At 42.0% G+C, this 22,813-nt stretch overlaps 1 protein-coding gene across 1 annotated transcript in view; it reads left to right on the top strand.

Annotated features, from left to right (window-relative positions):
* The window catches only part of ect2 (epithelial cell transforming 2), a 43,377-nt gene extending 36,765 nt beyond the window's left edge, over positions 1 to 6,612 (top strand). Inside the window, exons 25-26 of the mRNA XM_069724985.1 lie at positions 3,703 to 4,275; positions 6,535 to 6,612. Coding sequence (XP_069581086.1) covers positions 3,703 to 4,245 — 543 coding nt within the window. The 3' untranslated portion in view covers positions 4,246 to 4,275; positions 6,535 to 6,612. The remainder of the gene's footprint in view (positions 1 to 3,702; positions 4,276 to 6,534) is intronic.
* The last annotated feature ends 16,201 nt before the right edge of the window (positions 6,613 to 22,813 follow it).

Here is a 22,813-nt window from a genome sequence, read left to right as displayed (position 1 = left end):
TTTTGATTTTCTGTCCTTTCTGATTGTTTTGTAAAACGATGTGCAGATTGAATTCGGGCAGAGACAAGCAGCCTTCTCATTTTCTTTTTCTGGCTATGGTGACGACTGTCTGAAGTTTGTTTGTTTTCCAGAAAGGTAACTCGGATGAAGTCAGCTACATGCTGATTTGTTTTAAAGTGAGAACCCACCAGTTGGATCTAATGGAGGCTTTGGATGGATACAGACATATGAAGCTAAATATGATTGTGTAGACCAGGGGTCTCCAACCTGTAGCTCAACACCTGGTTTGAGTCTCACGGAAGGTTCAAACTGGGGCAAAAAAGTATTTAGTCAGCCACCAATTGTGCAAGTTCTCCCACTTAAAAAGATGAGACGCCTGTAATTTTCATCATAGGTATACCTAAACTATGAGACAAAATGAGAATTTTTTTTCCTGAAAATCACATTGTCTGATTTTTAAAGAATATACAGTGAACCCTCGTTTTTCGCGGGGGTTACGTTCCAAATAGAAACCGTGATAGGTGAAATCCGTGAAGTAGTAACCTTTATTTTTTTTTACAATTATTATACAATGAAATACTCCATAATACATTGAAACCAAAGAACAAAACCTTTTTACAGGCCCAAGCATTTGTTTAACAAATAAAAGTACTGTATAAATGTTTTTTTTACAAATAACTACTGTACTGTAAAATAATAATTTTAATCATCAATACGAACTGAAGGCTTCAAATTGCTGAGATCAGCACCGCCCCACTGCGACCCGAGTCATTGGATTAGAACGGGAGGAAATGAAAAATGATTATGAAAACAAATACAAAGTACAGGAGGACAAATAGTGACTGGTGTATTTCACTGCTCTTCTGACTGAGCCGCTGCATCCTGACTCCGCTCTGCAGCGGTTCTTTCTTCTAAAGCCGGCGGTGCAGGTGTGGTTTTTCGAGAGAAGAACATAGTTATCGGTAGTTGTTGTCGCTCTTTTTTCTTCTGGGCAAAAAGATTCTTATAAACCGACATGCCACCATCGATTATTTTTAATTTGGCAAGCTGTTTTACGTACGTGTACATATTAAACCGCAACGTTATTGACAAACAGGTAGAGAAGAAGCGGAGAGACTGTTTAGCCAATCAGAATGCAGAACACAATGCACGATGCAAATCCGTGAAGCAGCGAGACCGTGAAAGGTGAACCGCGTTATAGCGAGGGTTCACTGTATTTGCAAATTATGGTGGAAAATAAGTATTTGGTCAATAACAAAAGTTCATCTCAATATTTTGTTCTATACCCTTTGTTGGCAATGACAGAGGTCAAAGGTTGTCTGTAAGTCTTCACAAGCTTTTCACACCCTGTTGCTGGTATTTTGGCCCATTCCTCCATGCAGATCTCCTCTAGAGCAGTGATGTTTTGGGGCTGTCGCTGGGCAACACGGACTTTCAACTCCCTCCACAGATTTTCTATGGGGTTGAGATCTGGAGACTGGCTCGGCCACTCCAGGACCTTGAAATGCTTCTTACGAAGCCACTCCTTCGTTGCCCGGCGGTGTGTTTGGGATCATTGTCACGCTGAAAGACCCAGCCACGTTTCATCTTCAATGCCCTTGCTGATGGAAGGAGGTTTTCACTCAAAATCTCACGATACATGGCCCCATTCATTCTTTCCTTTACACGGATCAGTCGTCCTGGTCCCCTTGCAGAAAAACAGCCCCAAAGCATGATGTTTCCACCCCCATGCTTCACAGTAGGTATGGTGTTCTTTGGATGCAACTCGGCATTCTTTCTCCTCCAAACACGACGAGTTGAGTTTTTACCAAAACGTTCTATTTTGGTTTCATCTGACCATATGACATTCTCCCAATCCTCTTCTGGATCATCCAAATGCTGTCTGGCAAACTTCAGACGGGCCTGGACATGTACTGGCTGAAGCAGGGGGACACGTCTGGCACTGCAGGATTTGAGTCCCTGGCGGCGTAGTGTGTTACTGATGGTAGCCTTTGTTACTTTGGTCCCAGCTCCCTGCAGGTCATTCACGAGGTCCCCCCGTGTGGTTCTGGGATTTTTGTTCACCGTTCTTGTGATCATTTTGGCCCCACGGGGTGAGATCTTGCGTGGAGCCCCAGATCGAGGGAGATTATCAGTGGTCTTGTACGTCTTCCATTTTCTAATAATTGCTCCCACAGTTGATTTCTTCACACCAAGCTGCTTACCTATTGCAGATTCAGTCTTCCCAGCCTGGTGCAGGTCTACAATTTTGTTTCTGGTGTCCTTTGACAGCTCTTTGGTCTTGGCCATAGTGGAGTTTGGAGTGTGACTGTTTGAGGTTGTGGACAGGTGTCTTTTATACTGATAACAAGTTCAAACAGTGTCATTAATACAGGTAACGAGTGGAAGACAGAGGAGCCTCTTAAAGAAGAAGTTACAGGTCTGAGAGCCAGAAATCTTGCTTGTTTGTAGGTGACCAAATACTTATTTTACCGAGGAATTTACCAATTAATTCATTAAAAATCCTACAATGTGATTTCCTGGATTCTTTCCCCCATTCTGTCTCTCATAGTTGAAGTGTACCTATGATGAAAATTACAGGCGGCTCATCTTTTTAAGTGGGAGAACTTGCACAATTGGTGGCTGACTAAATACTTTTTTGCCCCACTGTATGCAGCGCTTTCAACACACAGACTTACCTTAGCAGGCAGCCTAAATATATTGATAGGTATCGGTATATGCAGCCACGTATGTTTCCATTTCACCATTTTTACTCATTTATTATTTAACCTGTTTGAGAGAATGACATTATCAATGTGAGGGATTAACGTTTAGACAATCTCCCTCCTCCCTCCACCTGTGTCTGCTCTGTGTCAGTGCAGCAGAGGTGGAGCTCCGCCCACAGTGAGACACACAGAGATCAGAGGACAGAAACACAGCAGAGGTGGAGCTCCGCCCACAGTGAGACACAGATATCAGGACAGAAACACAGCAGATGTGGAGCTCCGCCCACAGTGAGACGCACATTTGCCATTAAAAAAACGGTGCTCAGAAATTAGGTCAGTAACATAAATACAATATTTTCAGCTGGACTGTAACAGAGGGGGCGGAGCTATAAAGAGTGTCTGTCACAGAGAGCGTGAAAGATCAAAATTACACAGATTAAAAGCCCTCCAGTTTCACACATGGTTCAGCCATATACAAGGTTTTGACCTAAAATGATTCTTTCAGGATGGGCAGGGAGTCCAGATCGAAGGACAAATACTGGATTTTAATGGACAAATCTTATATTAGAACACTTTATTTGACTCTCATCTTTCTCTGCTGGTTTGGTGGAGCGCTGTGTGTTTCTAAACATGAGGAGGTGTTGGACACTTTGAATTTCACAGAGGTCAAAGGTTGGAGAGCCCTGATGTAGAGGTTTAGAAGTTGATCTGGGTTGGTTAGTGTTGGAGTGTAAAGTCAGAGTCAGTGATGCAGCAGAGGTTACATGAGAGGGCGAGGGGTCACCTGTTGATGAATAAATGACCTACAGCAGGCCTCAACAGAGGTAAAAGTATATTTACTGTAATATGCACTATACTATGAACTCTATTACTGGTCTATCTATCTTCTGGTGGTTTCCTCTCTTCCTGTATTGTTGTCAGCATGTTTATTTTCTTCATCATCTTCATCACATGTAAATGGCTGCTCCGTGTGTCTCCCCTCTGTCATGTGCTCCAGATGTCTCGCTCTGCCTCGACCTTCAGTTTCACTGATTCTGCTAAAAGCAGTGCAGTGGTGCAGCGCTCTAACTCTCTGGACCAACCTCCTGTCAGAACCAGGGTCCCTGTCTGTACGCGTGGCCCCTGCACTCCCCCCCACACCCCCGGCCAGAGCCCCGCCCCCACCCCCGAGTTCAGACAAAACCTCAACTATTGCTCCGGCACCCGAGAATCAAAGTCCATGCTCCACGCTCCGTTATGGAGCCACCCAGCACAGCCTCATTTAAACCTGCCCGTGTCCCAGCAGCCCACCTCTTTAACCCTCCGCCCCTCCATCCCAGCTGGCCGCTCCACTCAGCTCAGCTACAGAAAACCCCAGCACAAAGCGGGCCAGCATGTGGCCAGACCTCTGCCCTCGGTAGGATTCAAGCCGAAGTCTTCAGCTGCTCAGCCCGTTAATGCCAAAGGCTCGACCTTTTCTGGGGCGTGCGGGGACCCCCGAGGTGCCTCGGACCCACGCAAGGCTGCTCTGACCAGTCCTCGCAGAGAGACTCTGCTGTAGAGCAGCGCTGAGCTCGGTCCGGAGTCTGATGTGAGCAAACGTTACTGTCTCGTTTTACACTCGGGGTGCACCAATCATCTTTTTAATTCAGATTCATCCTCACCGCCTGCTGTGTGCTCTACATCTGCCTTCTAACATCCAAATAGCACCGGTGCATTTCTAGTCCCCAATCAACTCCTCAGAAACTCTGACCCTGCAACACTGATGGATCAGAACCAGAGCCAGGACCAGCTCCCCAGCTCCAGGTCCACAGGGGGAACATAAGCTTCCAGATTGGCAGATGTGTGATGGGCAGAGATTTGAAGGCTTGATTGGGACTTCCTCAGAATAACCATGGTTACTGACTGGTGGTGGTGGTGGGGGAGGGGGGTCACTGGGCTGTAATGTGGGGATCTCTGTTTACAGAAGTGTGTGTGATGAAGCTGGACAGAGATGAAATGAAAGAGTCCCTTTAGGTGGAGGCCTGCGTTCCCTAAAGGGAGAACATGAACTCTTAGACGGTGTTAAACTCCCTCCTCATGTGATGAGTCTTCATCAAACTCATATTCTCTGAAACACGACTCCAGCTTTCCAAAGGTGTTGGTGCCTCGTGTGTGTGTGTGTGTGTGTGTGTGTGTGTGTGTGTGTGTGTGTGTGTGTGTGTGTGTGTGTGTGTGCGTGCGTGCGTGCGTGTGTGTGTGTGCGTGCGCCGAAGTGCTCCGAAGATAATGAAAGTTAACGTTGTGTTCTGATATTATCAGATTGTATATAATCTCCTCTACACAACTATAAAAAAAATATAAATATTTTCTGGTGCGATACATGTGAAACCAACAATTTCATAATTGATATAAAGGCTAATTTTAAAAATCTCCAAGTGTTATCAAATCAAATGATGAAAAGTCTGGATAGTCCCGACTGTCCTGAAAAAACAGATATAGAGTGAATGTTTAGCCCCTCTAATGACCAGGATACGAGTTTAAAACTGAAGGTAGTGACATCATCCTGAAAGTAGTCCCATTAAAGTCACGCTGCCACAAACTGTAGATTTGACTTATTTCAGGTGTTAATGACATCACTGTTGAGTACAGGTAGATCCTGAACATTATCAAGGGTTCATTTGAGATAATAGTTTAATCCCTAACCATTCAAATGAACAGCTGTTCAGTGAGTAAAGTTAGCTTTTAGCTATATCTGCTTTGATCAAGCAGGTGTTTTTTTTTTTTAGAAAGAACTTCAATGCAGAAGAAAAAAATATTAAGAATACAAATCATAATATCAAGGCATATGCCTTTAATTTTGAAGCAGTGCTGATTGTGTGTTTTGGCTCGTTTACACAAAAACTGTTCACTAAAAGTAATGTCAACATAGGTCAGGTTGACTGTGTCACCTGTTCCTGTCCTCCATTTTAAACACCTATAATGCTTACTGGACTCATTATTTCCCATATTGACCTCCATCAAACAGTTGCCAGCTGTATGACCACTGTTCTACCTGACTGACAGGTGTTCATGATCAACAAGTCTGACATGACGGAAGTGTTGTTTGTTTGGAAATTATGAAACCATTTCACAATGAACCACACTTTGGCATTTTGCACTTGGTACTCTGTCCTTCAGTACGTTTATTCCACAGACTGCAAATAAACGTGTTCATAACTTCAGGGTCTGTAAAATGGTTCTGATCCAGAAGTGTCTTCAGCTGCAATACCAGCGAGTGCCACTAGAGGTCGTCTCCAAAAAGCCTCCGGCTCCATAGACTCCCATTCAACTTCTCTCATCAAATCCAAAGTGAATAAAATGTGTCCATCAGTTATCTCGGTGTTGTTAGCTAAAGTCTCTCCTTCTTCTTAGTTTTCTGGAGGTCCATCTGAAAATAATCCCTCATTCATTAGGAAAGAAGATTCAAGAAGACCTGTTTTTGGGGGCGTGTCTGTTTGATTGACAGGCCTGTGGCGCAGTAAAACCAACGATGACAGCATTGATGGTTGATGATTGGTTCAAATAAGAAATGCTCCTGTCTGTTCTCCAGCTTGTGCAGCACAGACAAAAACATTAACGTAAAACATTACTGGTGTTTTAGTCCAAAGTCAAAAAGTAACGTGCCAAATTCAACTTTGCTCTTATGAGCCAGTGTTCATATATCTCAGGAAATAATGTTACTAAAACCAATATGCAATATACCAATATACATTAATACTTTTAATAAACTCATTAATCCTTTAACAGCACAATTTGTATTGACATTAGATTTTTATTTCCAACTGTCCTTACATATTTATCATGTTCTTATTTGTTCTTCTGTGTACAGGTTCGTAACTCCCCCTCCATGGTCCACCTGCCCTCCATGTTTGAGAGGAAGTACCACACGTTCAGTCGCTCCACCACCCACCTCTTCTGAGAGGGCATCTCCTCTTTTCCCCTCCTTTACCTTGACTGACACTAACATCAGGACCGGACGGCTCTCTGTGGGTGAAGCATGGTGAACTGGTATCTGTCATTACTCGAGACTTTCCACCAGGACATCCTGACATGTGGCAGGTTCCGGATGAGTCCGGGACATCCTGACATGTGGTAGGTTCCTGATCGGTCCAGCTGCTTCCCAACAGAAACGCTTGAGAACAGTAAAGCAACTGTTGTTCATCTTCAAAACTCCGACGTTCAGCTGAAACTTGCTGAGAACATTGTTAATCTTCCAGATCATTCAGTGTCTTTAACTACATGCACTGGGCTGACTGCTGTCTGACCCGGGCTGACTGGATCGGTACGGTACCATGTGACTTCCTCTGGTTCTGTCAATGTTTATACCTTTGAAAAAATGAAGGACGCTCTGTTTTTGTTTATGTTTGTCTTGAATCAGCTGATCATACCTTTATGTTCTTACCAGTAACATCCCTAAACATTGATTGGCTGCCATCATTCAGTGAAGTACTGACACTGCCTCTAACGAAGTGCACCACATGTTCGTAGACGTCTAGTTTGAATGGAACTGGATCCTGTCTTTGAAGCTGGTTTGGTTTCTGTGCTTTTCTGAAGTAAATGAACATTTAATTTTCAGGTTTTTCTGTTTACCAGATGAATGTTGTTCAGCCCTCTGTGTTTTAAGTTCTAGTAGAAGTTCCCTTGTTATGGTTCTTTTAATTAACTTGCGAGAATTCTCGATATTAACTGACATTTGATATAGATTTATTGAAGTGGGATAGACTTGATATAATTATAAGACTTATTTTAAATAACCAACCTTCTCAATGTAAAACCTCTGATAGTTTCCAGCTTTTATAAAGCTTCTATTTTAGCATCTTAGAGATTTGCTGGTGAAGAATAAAAACTCCTGTTCCCCGTCCACGTTTTAAAGACCATATGCTGAGCGTGTGTGTGTGTTTGAGAAGGGATGCTGCAGCTCTACATATTTATTCTTCATCAATACCTGTTTGTTTTTTCTTTATTTATGTTTTTTCCACTTTTATGTCATTTGTCTCTTTTATCTCCATATTAAATGCACTTAAACATGTACCTGACGATTTCAGATCTTTATTTACTCTGATGTGTCTTTATCAACAGAAGATATAGAAACGTAATAACTTCATTTATTTGTGGGTCATTTGTGTGAAAATGTGGAGGCTCTTGGAGTGGCTTGGAGGCGCTGGAAGCACATTGGAGGCTCTGGGAGTGTCTTGGAGCGTCTCGCAGGCTCTTGGAGCACCTTGGAGGCTCTGGGAGAATCTTGGAGTGTCTTGGAGGCTCTTTGAATGTGTTGGAGGCTCTAGGACTGTCTTGCAGGCTCTTGGAGCGTCTTGCAGGCGCTGGAAGTGTCTTGCAGGCTCTTGGAGCGTCTTGGAACGTCTTGCAGGCTCTTGGATGGTCTTGGAGCCTCTGGGAGTGTCTTGAAGTGTCTTTGACGCTCTGGGAGCGTCTTTGAGGCTTTTGGAGTGTTTTGAAGTTTCTTGGATGCTCCGGGACCGTCTTGGAGGATCTTGGAGCGTAGTTTTCTCTGGACCCCTTCCTAACATCCTAACCAGTGATGATATGTTCAGCCGTACATCTTCACTTCACCGCTGGTTGTCGAGGTGATGTCCCGCTAACAATGTGGGCTTCATTAACAACTGGAATACTTTCTGGGGGGAGCCTGGTCTGATCCGGAGAGACGGCATCCATCCTGCTTTGGATGGTGCAGCTCTTCTTTCTAGAAACATGGCCATGTCTCTTAACAGCCCTAAAACCTGACATCCAGGGTTGAAGTCAGGACGCAGAGCTGCAGTCTTACAGCTCCTCTGCAGCTTCTTTAGAGCTGTCACTCACCCAAAACATTCAACATCCTGTAGAGGTTGTGTCTGTACCCAGACCACCGATATTTAAAAAACTCAACAAAAGATCTGTCAATAAAAATGGAATAAAAATTGATCCTATCAAATTAATGGATCAAAAAAATCTGACAATTAAAAGCGGACTATTAAATATCAGATCTCTGGTCGAAATCTCTGTTAGTAAATGACTTGATAACTGATCATCAGATTGATTTACTCTGTCTCACAGAGACCTGGCTGCAACAGGAAGAATATGTTAGGATTAATGAAGCAACTCCTCCCAGTCATATTAATTATCATATTCCTAGAGATTCAGGCTGAGGAGGAGGAGGAGGAGGAGTGGCAGCAATCTTCCACTCAAGTTTATCAATTGATCCAAAGCCTAAACTTAGTTCTAAATCATTTGAGAGTCTGATTCTTTGTCTTTCACCCAAACTGGAAAGCAGAGAAACAGATTGTATTGTTGTTGTTTATCTCCCACCTGGTCCTTATTCAGAGTTTCTAACTGAATTCTGACTTCTGATCAGATTTAGTGCTGAGTTCAGATAAAGTGATGATAGTGGGAGACTTTAACATTCATGTTGACGTGGACAACGACAGCCTCAGTTCTACTTTCAGCTCATTATTAGATTCTATAGGCTTTTATCAGAATGTAAATAAACCCCGTCACCGTGGTAACCACACCCTCCATCTGGATCTGTCTATGGGATGGAAACTGAAAATGTTGTATTTCCTCCAAACCCTGTTTTGTCGGACCACTTCTTATTAACATCTGAAGTTACATTAATGGACAACACAGCATGTGGGAATAAATCCCACGACAGTAGATGTCTGTCAGATGATGTCGTGGCCAAGTTTAAGGAAGCAGTTACATGTTTATCCTCTTCGATGCCGTGTGTTAAAGCAGTGGAAGACATCTACGTTGATCTTAGTCCCACACAAGTGGATCATCTGCTAGAAAACACTGCAGTATCTCTGCTCCAACTCTAGATGATGTCGCCCCTCTGAAGAAGAGAGTCATGAACCAGAGGAAGTTGTCTCCATGGTACAACTCAGAACTACGCTCTGCTAGGCAGCGACTAGAAAGATGGAAAGGAAATGGAGTTCCACTAATTTAGAAGAATTTCACCTGCCTGGAAGGAGAGTCTAATATTATATAAGAAAGCTCTTGGTAAGGCCAGGACTTTATATTATTCATCATTAATAGAGGACAACAAGAACAACCCCAGGTTTCTTTTCAGCACCGTAGCAGGCTGACAAAGAGTCCCAGTTCTGTTGAGTCCTCTATTCCTTCAGCTCTCAGCAGTAATGACTTCATTAACTTCTTTACTAATAAAATTCTTACTATCAGGGAGAGAATCGGGCCGACCCTTCCTGACACCATCACTGATGTGATGTTAAGCAACAGCAGCCCTGAAAGCAACTGTAGGACCAGATGTAAACTTGGAACATTTCTCTCCTGTTGAGCTCTCTGAGTTAACTAGAATTATTTCTTCATCTGGATCCTCTAGCTGTCTGTTAGATCTCATCCCAACTAAACTTTTTAAGGAAGTCTTCCCTTTAATTAATACTTCCATATTAGATCAGATCAACCTATCTATTGTAACCGGCTATGTACCGCAGGCTTTTAAAGTAATTAAACCTTTACTTAAAAAGCCAACTCTTGATCCAGCTGTTTTAGGAAACTACAGACCAATTTATAACCTGACGTTTATTTCTAAAATCCTTAAAAAAGTTGTTGCAAATCAACTTTGTGATCATTTACAAAGGAATGATCTGTTTGAAGATGTTCAGTCTTTAGAGTTCATCATAGCACAGAAACAGCTCTGGTGAAAGTTACTAACGACCTTTTATTAGCCTCAGATAATGGACTAGTCTCTGTACTTGTTCTTCTGGACCTCAGCGCTGCTTTTGATACGATTGATCATACGATCTTATTACAGAGATTAGAAGACGTTACGAGGATTAAAGGAACTGCATTAGACTGGTTCAAATCCTACTTATCAGAGAGATTCCAGTTTGTCCATGTAAACAATGAATCTTCCAGACAAACAAGAGTTAGTTATGGAGTTCCACAAGGCTCAGTGTTAGGCCCAATACTTTTTACTTTGTCCATGCTTCCATTAGGAGATGTCATCAGGAAGCACTGCATAAACTTCCATTGTTATGCAGATGACAGTCAGCTATATCTTTCTATAAAACCAGATGAAACTAATCAGTTAGTAAAACTTGAAGCCTGTCTAAAAGACATAAAGGCCTGGATGACCAAGAACTTCCTGCTTCTAAATTCAGACAAAACAGAAGTTCTTGTATTTGGTCCTAAACACCTCAGAAGCTCTTTCTATAATCACTTAGTTACTCTAGATGACCTTGTCTTGGCCTCCAGCAAAACTGGGAGGAACCTTGGAGTCATCTTTGATGAGGATTTGTCCTTTAGCCACCATATAAAACAAATCTCCAGAACTGCCTTCTTTCATCTACGTAATGTTAATAAAATCAGGAAAATCCTTCCTCAGCGTGATGCAGAAAAACTCATTCATGCGTTTGTTACTTCTAGACTAGATTATTGTAATTCCTTGTTGTTAGGATGTCCAAATTACTCATTAAAAACCTGCAGCTGATCCAAAATGCTGCAGCAAGAGTACTGATGGGATTTAGCAAGAGAGATCATATTTCTCCAGTTTTATCTTCTCTTCACTGGTTTCCTGTGAAATCAAGAATATAATTTAAAATCCTCTTGATGACTTACAAAGCTCTACATGACCAGGCTCCATCATATCTTAGAGATCTTATAGAACCATATAATCCTAGCAGAGCACTTCTCTCTCAGTACGCTGGTCTACTTGTGGTTCCTAGAGTTTCCAGAAGTAGAATAGGAGGCGGAGCTTCAGTTTTCAGGCTCCTCCCCTGTGGAACCAGCTCCCAGTTTGTGTTGGAGGGGCAGAAACCCTCTCTAGCTTTAAGATTAGACTCAAAACGTTCCTTCTTGATAAAGCCTATAGTTAGGGCTGGCTCAGGTAGACCTGAACCAACCCTTAGTTATGCTGTTATAGGCCGAGGCTGCTGGGGGACCTCGTTACATGCTGAACTTCTTTTCTTTCCTCCTCCTCTTTACTGACTCATACCTCACCATCTTCTTCTCTCCCATAGTTTCTTCTTATTGTCTGTTGTCTCCATTCATTTCCTTCGCTAACATAGTTTCTCTTCTTTCTTTTCCAGATGTCCCGTCATGGAGCTGCATGTTTCTGCTCTGCGCTTGTCGTCTCCACCAACAGTTCTTCTCTTCTATCTCTATGCTGTCCTTTTCTCTCTCTGCTCTCCTCTCACCCCAGGCAGATGGTGATCCTGGTTCTGTTAATGATGCCGCCCACCTCTGATCCTGGTTCTGATAACAGATGCTCCGCCCACCTCTGATCCTGGTTCTGTTAACAGATGGCCGCCCACCTCCAGATGCTCCACCCACCTCTGATCCTGGTTCTGATAACAGATGCTCCGCCCACCTCTGATCCTGGTTCTGTTAACAGATGCTCCGCCCACCTCTGATCCTGGTTCTGATAACAGATGCTCCACCCACCTCTGATCCTGGTTCTGTTAACAGATGCTCCGCCCACCTCTGATCCTGGTTCTGTTAACAGATTTCTTCCTGTTAAAGGGAGTTTTTCCTGTTAAAGGGAGTTTTTCTTCCCTCTGTTGGAGGTTTTTCTCCCTTAAAAAGGAGGTTTTTTTTTTCCATCCTAGCTTATGTGGGAATTGTTGAATTGTTGGTTTCTCTGTATAATATTGTAAAGTCTTGCTGTAAGGACTTTAATGTGTTAAGTGACATGAAATAACCTGTGTTGTGATTTGGTGCTATATAAATAAAATACAATTCAATTCAATTCAATTCAATTGAAGCGTCTTGGACACTCTGGGAGCATCTTGGAGGCTCTTGGAGCGTCTTGCAGGCCCTGGGGAGCGTCTTGGAACGTCTTGGAAGGTCTTGGTGGCGGAGTTTGAAGCCTGTTTTTGATCTACATTCCTCTTTGAAAGGAGCTCATGAGTAGTCGTTAGTTTTTTTCTGTACATCCTACTCATTTCATGTTGACTTGGTTTATAACTTCCACAATCCCCCCAGACTTGAAGCTATTTTAAATTCACTTCTGAACCAACAGAATCAGATGATTCTTTCAAGAAAGCAAATCCAGTCAGAAAAACTGATAATTGGGTGAAACCCGCTAACTGGCAGGTATTTTACTGAAGGTTAGATTCTGATGTGTTCAGATGAAAGAGCTATAAAGTCTAATGTTGAATCACTGGAGACAGACAGCTACACAGAGGAGACGTCACTTTAATGCTGTGACCTCTTATTGATCACTGCAGTCACAAATGTATCTCTCCTCCTTCAGAGGTCACAATCATTTACAGACCTGAACTGTTTTTAAAAGAGACCGATTTGACTTTCACCAAGTGCCTTAAGCTACATTACCACCAAGTGCCACTAGAGGTCAGCTCCATAGACTTCCATTCAATTTCTCTCATCAAATGCAAAATCACTAAAATGTGTCCAACAGTTATCTCGGTGTTGTTAGCTAAAATCACTCCTTCTTATTAGTTTTATGAAGGTTCATCTGAAAATAATCCCTCATTCATTAGAAAAGAAGATTCATTCAAAAACATGTATTTTGGGGACGTGTCCGTTTGATTGACAGGCCTGTGGTGCAGTCAAGTTACAGCTATCGGTGGGCGGGACGTAGTATCGTCAGGTTTCCAATCAGATCCATGGCTGGCTCCGCCCCCAGCTCATCCAAATATGGTCACTTCCTGCTCCAAACCACTCAGAACTAGCAAAGATGGTGACGGACAGAATCTGAACTGGAGGATTGATAACGTTTTAAAACCGACGGGTGACGTCACTGATGGTTGCTGATTGGTTGAAATACTTTGGTAAACTAAACGCCTCGGGTTGCTTTTCTTTATACTGTAAATCTATTGCTTCATTATTTTTCTCCGGGCCTCATGTTTCTGATATAAATGTGTTAAAGTTCGACTGTAATCACTGCTGTCTTGTTAGTTTTTAATGTTTCTAAAAGTGTAATAGTCTTGTCTTTGTGAACTTCGACACCAGTAAAAGTTATATTAAACAGCTGCTAGATTTTCTGCAGTGAGTCTACAGACAGACTCGGCTGCATGTCCTCTCGCCCCCAGCTTCACTCTAATCACATTAGCTGCCCAGACTCAGCCAGCTCCCCACTCTGAGTCAAGGTGTGTTTTGAATGGTGAGCCTTTCATTTGAGCCACATTAGTATTTCATGTCATGGCGGCGGCCTGAGAAGAGAGCTGCTTCTGTTTTGTCCTCTTCACATGAAGCTCTTCAAAGCATTAGAAGATAATCTGGGTCTCCTATAATACGATGCAGCTGGAGGTGGAGAGCCATGCAGGCCTGAGGCGAGGTGACACGGGGGAATAGCCACAACCAAAAGGCACCTCTTCACAGAGGACTCTCTCTCTTTGTATCTGCCTTTGCCTTCACTTCAAAGTGCTTCTGACTGGCTGTTTAAGGATGAAACAAAAAAGGGAGGCTGGAAGGAGGACGGAGGACCGACGCTGTGGTTGTTGGGGTCCGCTGACTCCAAGCTACCGTCATCAATCACCAAATATTCAACCCAAGGAAAGACAATGGCTGTACAGAACAAGCTGTCTAAATGATGTAATAGAGAAAGATGTCTTTATGCAAATATTCAGTGCCGTGCATGGATATGAAAGAAATACATTTCCCTCCACAAACGGATTACACAGAGGAGACACGACTAGAAAGAGACCGTCGTTTGACATTGAAATCCCTCCGTGGGAAGAGACGGTGTTGAGATTGGACCCATCTCACATAAAGGACTTCTATACTGTGAGAAAAGTTTTCATTTCCACTGAAAGTTTCTCTTATTTAACCATGACCCAAAACTTTGCCTAACTTGAAGAACATCTGGGAGTCGTCCAGGCAGGTGGAGTGAAACACTTCAGAGCTGTGAGTTCCTCCAGCACACCAGCGGAGGACATCAGTTCATTGTTCATCAAGTTGTTATCATTTTAAAGTCTGTTTTTTTAATTTTGTGTCACAATAAATGTATCATGGTGTCTGATTCCTATCAACAGTTGGTGTGTTGGTCCAGTTCAGGAGAAATAATGCGTGTAGTGGTCATTATTAAAAGGCCAACTGACATCAGGGGAGAACGGGCCATGTCGAGCCACTCCTTGTTTCTGAGCAGCTATTGACAAAACTGGTCATGTGACCTCATCTTTAAAGAGTCATCCATTTTTCTCACCGTGTGATGGACACGTGGAATCAGTGGCAACGACATTGATGTTCAAAAAACTGTTTTTTGCTGTTCAAAGTGAAGTTTTGAATGTTCATGATTCTCTTTTCTGAACAATAACAGACAAGCTGTCAGCGATAACTTCTTTTGAGCAGCTCATTCACAAAGTTAATAATAATGTAAATACTTTTAGAAAAGTCCATATTCAGAAACAATGGTAGAAGTGATCATTTTACTATTCCTGTGTTTCATCCATACTTCCTGTACATTATATTCTATTATTGTACTTCCAAGTGACTGAACATGAACTGTAATGTTGCTGCGGGATACCCAAAGATAAAAATTTGGAATGTGCTGTTATTATTATTATTATTTTTCATTATTATTTATTGATTTACTTTTTCTTTTTGATGGTTTTTTTTGGTGTATTTTTGTTTTTTATGCTGTCTTTGGTTTATGTTGGTATTTTATTGGTAAATCAACTGTATAAATTGAAAAATAATAATACAAAAAAAGGTTTAATCACAAAAAAAGCCAATAACAGACAAGTTTACAAACAATCTCCCTCATGTTAGTCATGTATCATGGTGTTAACTCTAAACTGCTGGATGATACATGTCTGTTAAAATGGCAGCAGTGGGGTCATTTCAGCCAGTAACCAAGGACATTGAGCCAGTTCCCCCTTTATTATTATTATTATTATTCAAATCAAAGTATTATTGAAGTATTCATTTTACATTTCATTTTTACATTTGGACTTCTATTGAAGGACAGACATGGCGAAACCATCAGCTCCTTTCTCACCTGTGCCTTACAGATATTTCAGTTTGTACAAATGAAGCCACCTCCACTGAACCTATTTGGCTTTCACACGGAATTATTTGAGGTGAAAATGTTCAGTTTTACATAATGAGTGGCACAATTTACTCCAGTGTGGCTCAATTTATTCTCTGCTGAGGCTTTGTGATCCAAAGTGATTATTCCCAGTGATGCACCACACTTTGAAATATTTGTATATATTCTAGTTGAATATATACAAATATATAAACCCCACTCTCTTTATACAGCCACATGTCGTGAGTACAGCAGTTGCGCCTGGCTGGAGAGTTCTAGTTTAATTTCTAAAGTAAATGGTACAGATTTGTGCCTGACAGCCACAGCTGAGGGTTTCTTGACTCCCATTGCAGTCACAAGCAGCAACAGTCTACTGCTCTGTAATCCAGCTCAGCCTTTCTCTGCGCTTCAAAGGAAATGCAAACGGTATTTCTTGGTAACTTCTCCGTACGACTGCCTCGTGTGGTAAATAATAAATTAGTGTGGTGCAGAAGCTACTTCTACTTTCCCAGATGAGGTAATGGTTAATGATCTCTCCACTGAACATTGCCACTCTCCTCCATGCTTAATTTCACCGTGCTGTGAGGTGCAGATACTGAATAAAGACGGCAGGTGATCTGAAGTGAGACGTAACAAAAAACCTTTTGAATTCGGATCTGTTCCAAATATGAATCAGCAAAACACACAAAAATATTTGGTTGGTTGATGCTTCTGTGACAACAGGAAATGAGTCCCTCCGAGGCCTGATTATCCGTCTCCCCTGCTGACCTCAGTGAACCGTGACGTTGCTGATTCAGATGCTGATAGCTGAATGTTTCCTGCACGTTCCCTCCTTCATGGAGAGTTTACCCTCCCTCCTTCATGACCAGAGTGGGACACATTCAGCTCGTGGGACAGCTCCCCTGAAGAACAGGACTGGGATATGCATTTCCCCTCCCAGTATTTTACAGGTTCAGGTAGAAACGCCCAGTATTACAGATCTGTTCAGTGAAAAACACAGAATGGACAACGTGTGTTAAATTACACATTTAAAAGATGTAATCCTCACTGCACGTCGTTAGTAGATCAGCTGGACATGTCTTTGTGGGTGGTGTGGCGTTTGCATGTGATTTTACACATGCAAACCTTTAGTAAATCAGATTCTAAATATTTTTCTGGCACACTAAATAGGATGATAGTATGGATACTGGAATGCAGCGAGTACGTCCCATTTGTATACATACTACATGCAACAGTACAGACTTTGTGAAGGCAGCAGCAGGAGGTACTAAAAGTAAACAGGATGTGATCTGGAACACGGTGTGTTCTCTCTTCAGCACTAAATCATGGATGTATTGAGGAGAGAACGAGATGTTTCTAAGCCTTCAGGTTGCTTTTGCGTTACACAACCTACAGCATATTGTTCTTACTGCTGCCTTCTCACCCCCACTCAGCCCAGATTCTTTAACTTGTGATGTGTCGTGCAAACAAAACTCACTTTTCAGGACTCTCGGAACGTTTTCCATATAAGAAACCTCCACCGACTCAAACATTCATAATTCTGTTATTATTCAAATAAATGAAGGAACAACCTTGTCTGAAGTTGGAGGAGTCACAGACCTCTCTTATAATGACACTGACTTGGGGACATGCTTTTTGGGCCATGATGATTTGTGTGCGTGTGTTTGTTTGTTTTATTGTGTTATTTGTTGCAAAATGGTTGAGAAGAAGGCTGGATACGGGATCAGTGGGACGTTTGTAGGTATTTGGTCAAAAATCGTTGTGTTGGACACAAACTTTGACCCGATAATAAATGTTCTTCATGTCAGATTGTTCGTGTCGATTGACTGATATTTCTCTGACTTAACCTGACACATGGTGAAAAACATTGGATCCACTTGGTTACTGTTCATTTGTATTGTACCTGAGTGGATGTTATTTTCAGCCCTACACACCTTCTCATACTGGAACAGCTTCCATTTACAGGCTGTGTTGATTCTTGTGTTTGGTTTAATTCGGGGAATCCACTGTTCCTCCAACAGTGTCCATCCGTTGCACTGCAAATTCTCCTCAATTGAAGAATCCCTTAAAAACAGAGCTCCTGAATCAATCCATGGATTTGATGATGTCCCAACTTCCACGCAGGACTGAGGCGGGTTTTGTCTTTTTGGATCCTTAATTTGGAACTTAATTAATAACTAACTTCTATTAGTCTCGGCCTCTGACACTCACAGCGCTTCATTTTTTTCTTATTCTCCATGTGTGGATTTTTGTTCTTTTACTTATTAATGACTGCTTTGAATGGATCCTCTGGATGAAGTGATGAGCTGACAGAGATGACACTGGACCAGCGACTGGACTGTCACAGGAGGACAGAGACAGAGAGGAGAGACATGCTAACGAATGGGTGCTGATCAGTGTCTCATAAAGAAACATGTCTGCATGGCCCTGGTGGCCTCCAGCTACTAGAACAGGTGAGAAGCACTCTGTCTCACTAAGCTGTTTACTCACTGCAGAGGACATCAAAGGCGAAGGGAAGGTAATTTTATTTACATGTTTTACCATAGTAATGACGGCCAACAACTGCAACTGTGTGTGCATATATAAACTTTGTTGTTCTGGCATGTTCTTCATGATAAGCTTGTTGCTCAGGGGGAATTGCAAAACACCACATATCCCTTTCCATTCATCAACAGATCCTTCTTTCAACTTCAATGCAAATGGACCAAAATTAATTACCAACAAAATGGTGATTCACTTTTTATTTTTTTCTTGCTCTGCAATATGCATATAGCTCTGTTTGAAGGGGTGCTGTTTATGGAGCCTGAGCTTCATGTATGTGAACATTTCGTAACAAAGACGTTGGTTGAGAACAATAAGTAGGAAGGAGGGCATGAAGAATGCAGAAAAGGACGTTTCCCCTTGAGGTGACATTGCCAATGCAGAGCAAACCAGATCTCTGTTTACATAAGCTGCCGGTACTCAGTGAGTACAGCTCATGCTGTGCAGGCTTAGAGGCTGCTGGCTATTTACTGCAGGTTCAAGGACCTGGAGCTGCTCACTGTGTGATTTCAATAAAAGTCGTGAAAAATGACTTAAATCCACCAGAGAGCTGTGCTTGGAACGCCATTTAAAAACATATACTGTACAGTACATACACACACACATATATATGATATATATATATATATATATATATATATATACAAACATGGACTCCAGCAAGAGTGATGTTGATCAGGGCAACATGTGGAGGTCTTTATTCGCTTTTCAAAAACAATATATAATCAGAACTGTAATCGGTTGCAGCTCATGCTAACCCCACATGATTCCTACTGCTGCATCACATTGAAAGAAACACAATGTTTTTGTTGGAGGTTTGTTCGAACTGTGACTACTCATCATAAATATCTCTACAGAACAACCGCCACATTTTGGCTCTTTTGTGGATCAATTTAAAATCTGGCAGTAATCGAATAGGAAGGAGCAGCACGGTAAAAAAAAAAGATGTATGTCATCAACTCATCGATGCAGAAAACTGCTCACACCTTCTGCAGCAGGAAACCTGATTGTAGTTGCAGTTATTATTGACAGCTGTCTGGACTCTCACAGTTTGCACTGTAAGTAGCTACTTAAGGACTGTTTGTTGTGTTATGTATTAGTCATTTATTGATACAATGGTAAACACAGGGTTTTCCAAGTCAGGACCAAAATATGATTTACTATAAGTTTCAATGACTTTTATTTCAGCAGAGGACCAGATCAAACTGAGTGCACCCCATTTTTGAATACAGACCAATGATGTGTTCCAGATGACATACTTCTCTCAGTACAGTAACAAATAGTACTCTTACATGTTAGGAGTCTTAGAGCCTGATTTACTAAGATCTCAATAAAGGTACTAAATTGCGTGTTCCTTCCAAACGTTTGCAAATTTATTTGCACTCATTTTGTGGGTGATTTACTAAAACTAATTGCGTCATTGGAATCAGGTGCAAATCTCTGTATTTAAATGAGGGTTTACGTGTTAAAGTGATTCCAACAATGGAAAACAGAGCGACCGCTAAAGGAAATCTGATCATCCCAAGTTAAGAAATATAAATATAACAAGAACAAAACACTTTATAGGAGATTATCAGCAAGAAAGTCAATACTGTAGGAAAAACAAAAAGGTGGAAAAATGCTTAATAATAAAACATGATCAAATAAAAGAGGAGGACGGTGATGAGATCCTCTAACAGACACCGATCAGCAGGTCCAGATCTTTCTGTGATGAGCAGCTGACTTTTCATTCAGTGTCTGATGAAGCTACCTGTGAATTCTGCAGGACTCATTCAGGATGTGACAGCTCACCTGAATAACAGGACTGGAGGGAGATCCAAGCAGAGATACGCTGGAACCACCCAGAGGCAGCAAAATGCTGAGTTTTTAATTGCTGGTATTTCGTGGCTCCTCCTTGTTGTTGGCTGTCAATCATCATTCAGTTCATTCAATAACTCAGAAGTATCATCGCTGGACAAACGATATGTCTGAATCATTTTCCCCCAAAATGGTTCCACGGGTGTAAAACCTCGTTCTCTACGTATTCTTTGGTTTCCTGCATCTCCTCCACAATAAGAGCAGCCGTCTCTCCAGATTTGCGCACCTGATTAATACGTTCCTTTCAGTCGTACTAAAATACACAACAATCACTTCTCCTGTTTCTACTTCCTGGTTCAGTAAATATCGTTGCGGGTGATAAATTGTTCTATTTGCATGTTTCCTCCCAGTATTTTACCGCAATCAATACATCCATGATTTAGTGTATCTATCCTGTCAGCAGATTAGCAGAATTTGTCCTGTATATTCCTTTGAAGTAGAAGGTCAATTTAAATAATAAGCGATGGCTTCTGTTATTTGACTGATTATTTGGTGACTGTCATCTACTGTAATATAATTCTGTCTCATAATCAAGAGACAGCGCTCCATACTTAAGAAATGCAAACTTTACAAGCAGACACTTTCAATATGTGAGAGTCCCACACGATGAATCTGACTGCCCTCCTTTCAGTTTGTGATAAACAGTGATATGAAAGAGCGCATGAATGTCTTCCGTTCCCAAACATTCAAGGTTACATATTGTCTTGTTAGAAGCACTGAGATGATGCAAAGTCAGACTGCAGCCTCTAAAAATGAGCGTCAACCTGATCGAGTCCACGAAGACTGGAGACGAGGTTCAGGAAGGACTCGACTGACAGATCGCTGCGTGTCTTTTTGTATGTGTGTGTTTGTGTGTGTGTGTACGTGTGAGGCACTTTGTGCCATCAACCCAGGAGTTCTGTGATCTCTGGTCTTTGTCTGTGTTTGCTTCTGTGATGAGTCATTCATTAGTATTCAGTGCAAGGTGACACACACACACACACACACACACACACACACACACACACACACACACACACACACACACACACACACACACACACACACACACACACACACACACACACACACACACACACACACACACACACACACACACACACACACACACACACACATCTCCTGGTTCAGCCTCTTCATTCAGTTTTATTTTCATGTTCTACCTGACTATAAACACACAAAATCATTATTGTTTCACATTTTCCCTTCAATACAGACAGACAATCCTCCTTGGCAAGCACAGGGACTTTTCTCCATTTTAATTAAGCACGTTTCATCCTTCAGCGGCCAGGCAGGACTCCTTCCTGGCATTCGGAGGATATATAAAGGAAGGAAACAGTGAGACTGCAGGTTTACATCCTTCTTTTTGATCTTGTTTTGTTTTAATGGTGAATTGCAACCACACAACATCATCGTCACTGAAAGTGGTTAAAAAGGTCATGCATTTTCATAGGATTGTGGGTAATTTAAGGACCCAGAGGATACACCTGACACATCCTGCAAAATTCTTTGAACAACAGACTCAGTCTTTGGTACAATCTCAAAGAATCCCAGACATTGGAAAAATCCATGGCAGGATTTGATGACATAACATCCTGGAAATGAAGCCGACCAATGATCGCTGACCTCAGTGTTAGTGAGAGCAGCCGCTGACTGCCGGGCTGGAGGAGTGTAGTGTCATGCAAAATGTTGGGTTATATGCACAGTACAACATCTAAAGCATAAAGAATGTGATCTATATGTATAAATAGATTGTATAATGTCTGGTTTTACAGCCAGAAGGAGGAGACCAAATAAAGGACATTCCCTCCGCGAGAGGTAACCACAAGACATAGCAGATCTGAAGGGACAATGTGTGTCCGTGAAGCCCTGAGCCAATCAGGGAAGAGATGCATCATTAGAGGTGTTTCCTGGTTTATGCAGCTGGAGGAGAGAAACTGAGCTGCGTTTCTCCTTCAGTTTTAAATGTCAGGTGATGTGGGAATACGGAAAGTATTAACTCTAATGGTTTCCTCTCATTTACTCATCATGTCTTCATCAAAAGCTTTTCAAGCAGCAATCTTTGTGTGTGTGTATCTGTGTGTGCGTGTGTGTGTGTGTGCGTGCGTGCGTGCGTGCGTGCGTGTGTGTATGTGTGTGTGTGAGAGAGATGAAACATAAGGATGCTAATACCTTATTGATGATGTAATCCTACAGGGGCCTATTGAAGATTGCACGTCTCACCACCACAAGGGGACGAACAAAGACAGACAGAAAGTGAGAGACCTTGAAGTGTTAATGAGTCTGGGTGAAAGGACACACTGAGACCACGTCTCCTGCTCGGTACCATCATATGACCTTACAGATATTCCAGCATGTTTTCAGTTCAGCTCTGATGGCTGCTGGTATTTAGCGCGATGCTTTATTTGCTGCCATCACACGCGTTGTGTCATTTATTTGTCACATTGCAGAGTGTTTGTTTTCTCAGGCAGGATCTGAGATGATTTATTGATCTACCCCAACCAGAACACTTGTTCATGTTCCTGTGAAGATACAGAACCTGAAGGAGGCCCCACCGTCACGTATGACCCAGAAAAGACTGCAGGAACTCAAATCTATCATGTTCATATTCTGAAGAGTTTCTTTGCATTAATTGTAAATGCATTTGTAAATGTTGAAGCATTACACACAGAAGTGAGTTTCATCTGCTAAGAAAAGGTTGAATGTACATTTATTTCATCTTCTGCAGCTCATATCACCTATTAATGAACAGGTATGTTGATAACTT

This window comes from Brachyistius frenatus, unplaced genomic scaffold (assembly GCF_029030835.1).
Source record: "Brachyistius frenatus isolate BFR_SWC_R1_liver_20210118 unplaced genomic scaffold, ASM2903083v1 Contig_404, whole genome shotgun sequence".
In the NCBI taxonomy this organism is placed as follows: Eukaryota; Metazoa; Chordata; class Actinopteri; family Embiotocidae; genus Brachyistius; species Brachyistius frenatus.
The sequence above is the reverse complement of the archived record's forward strand: the minus strand, read 5'-3'. Positions and strand labels throughout refer to the sequence as shown.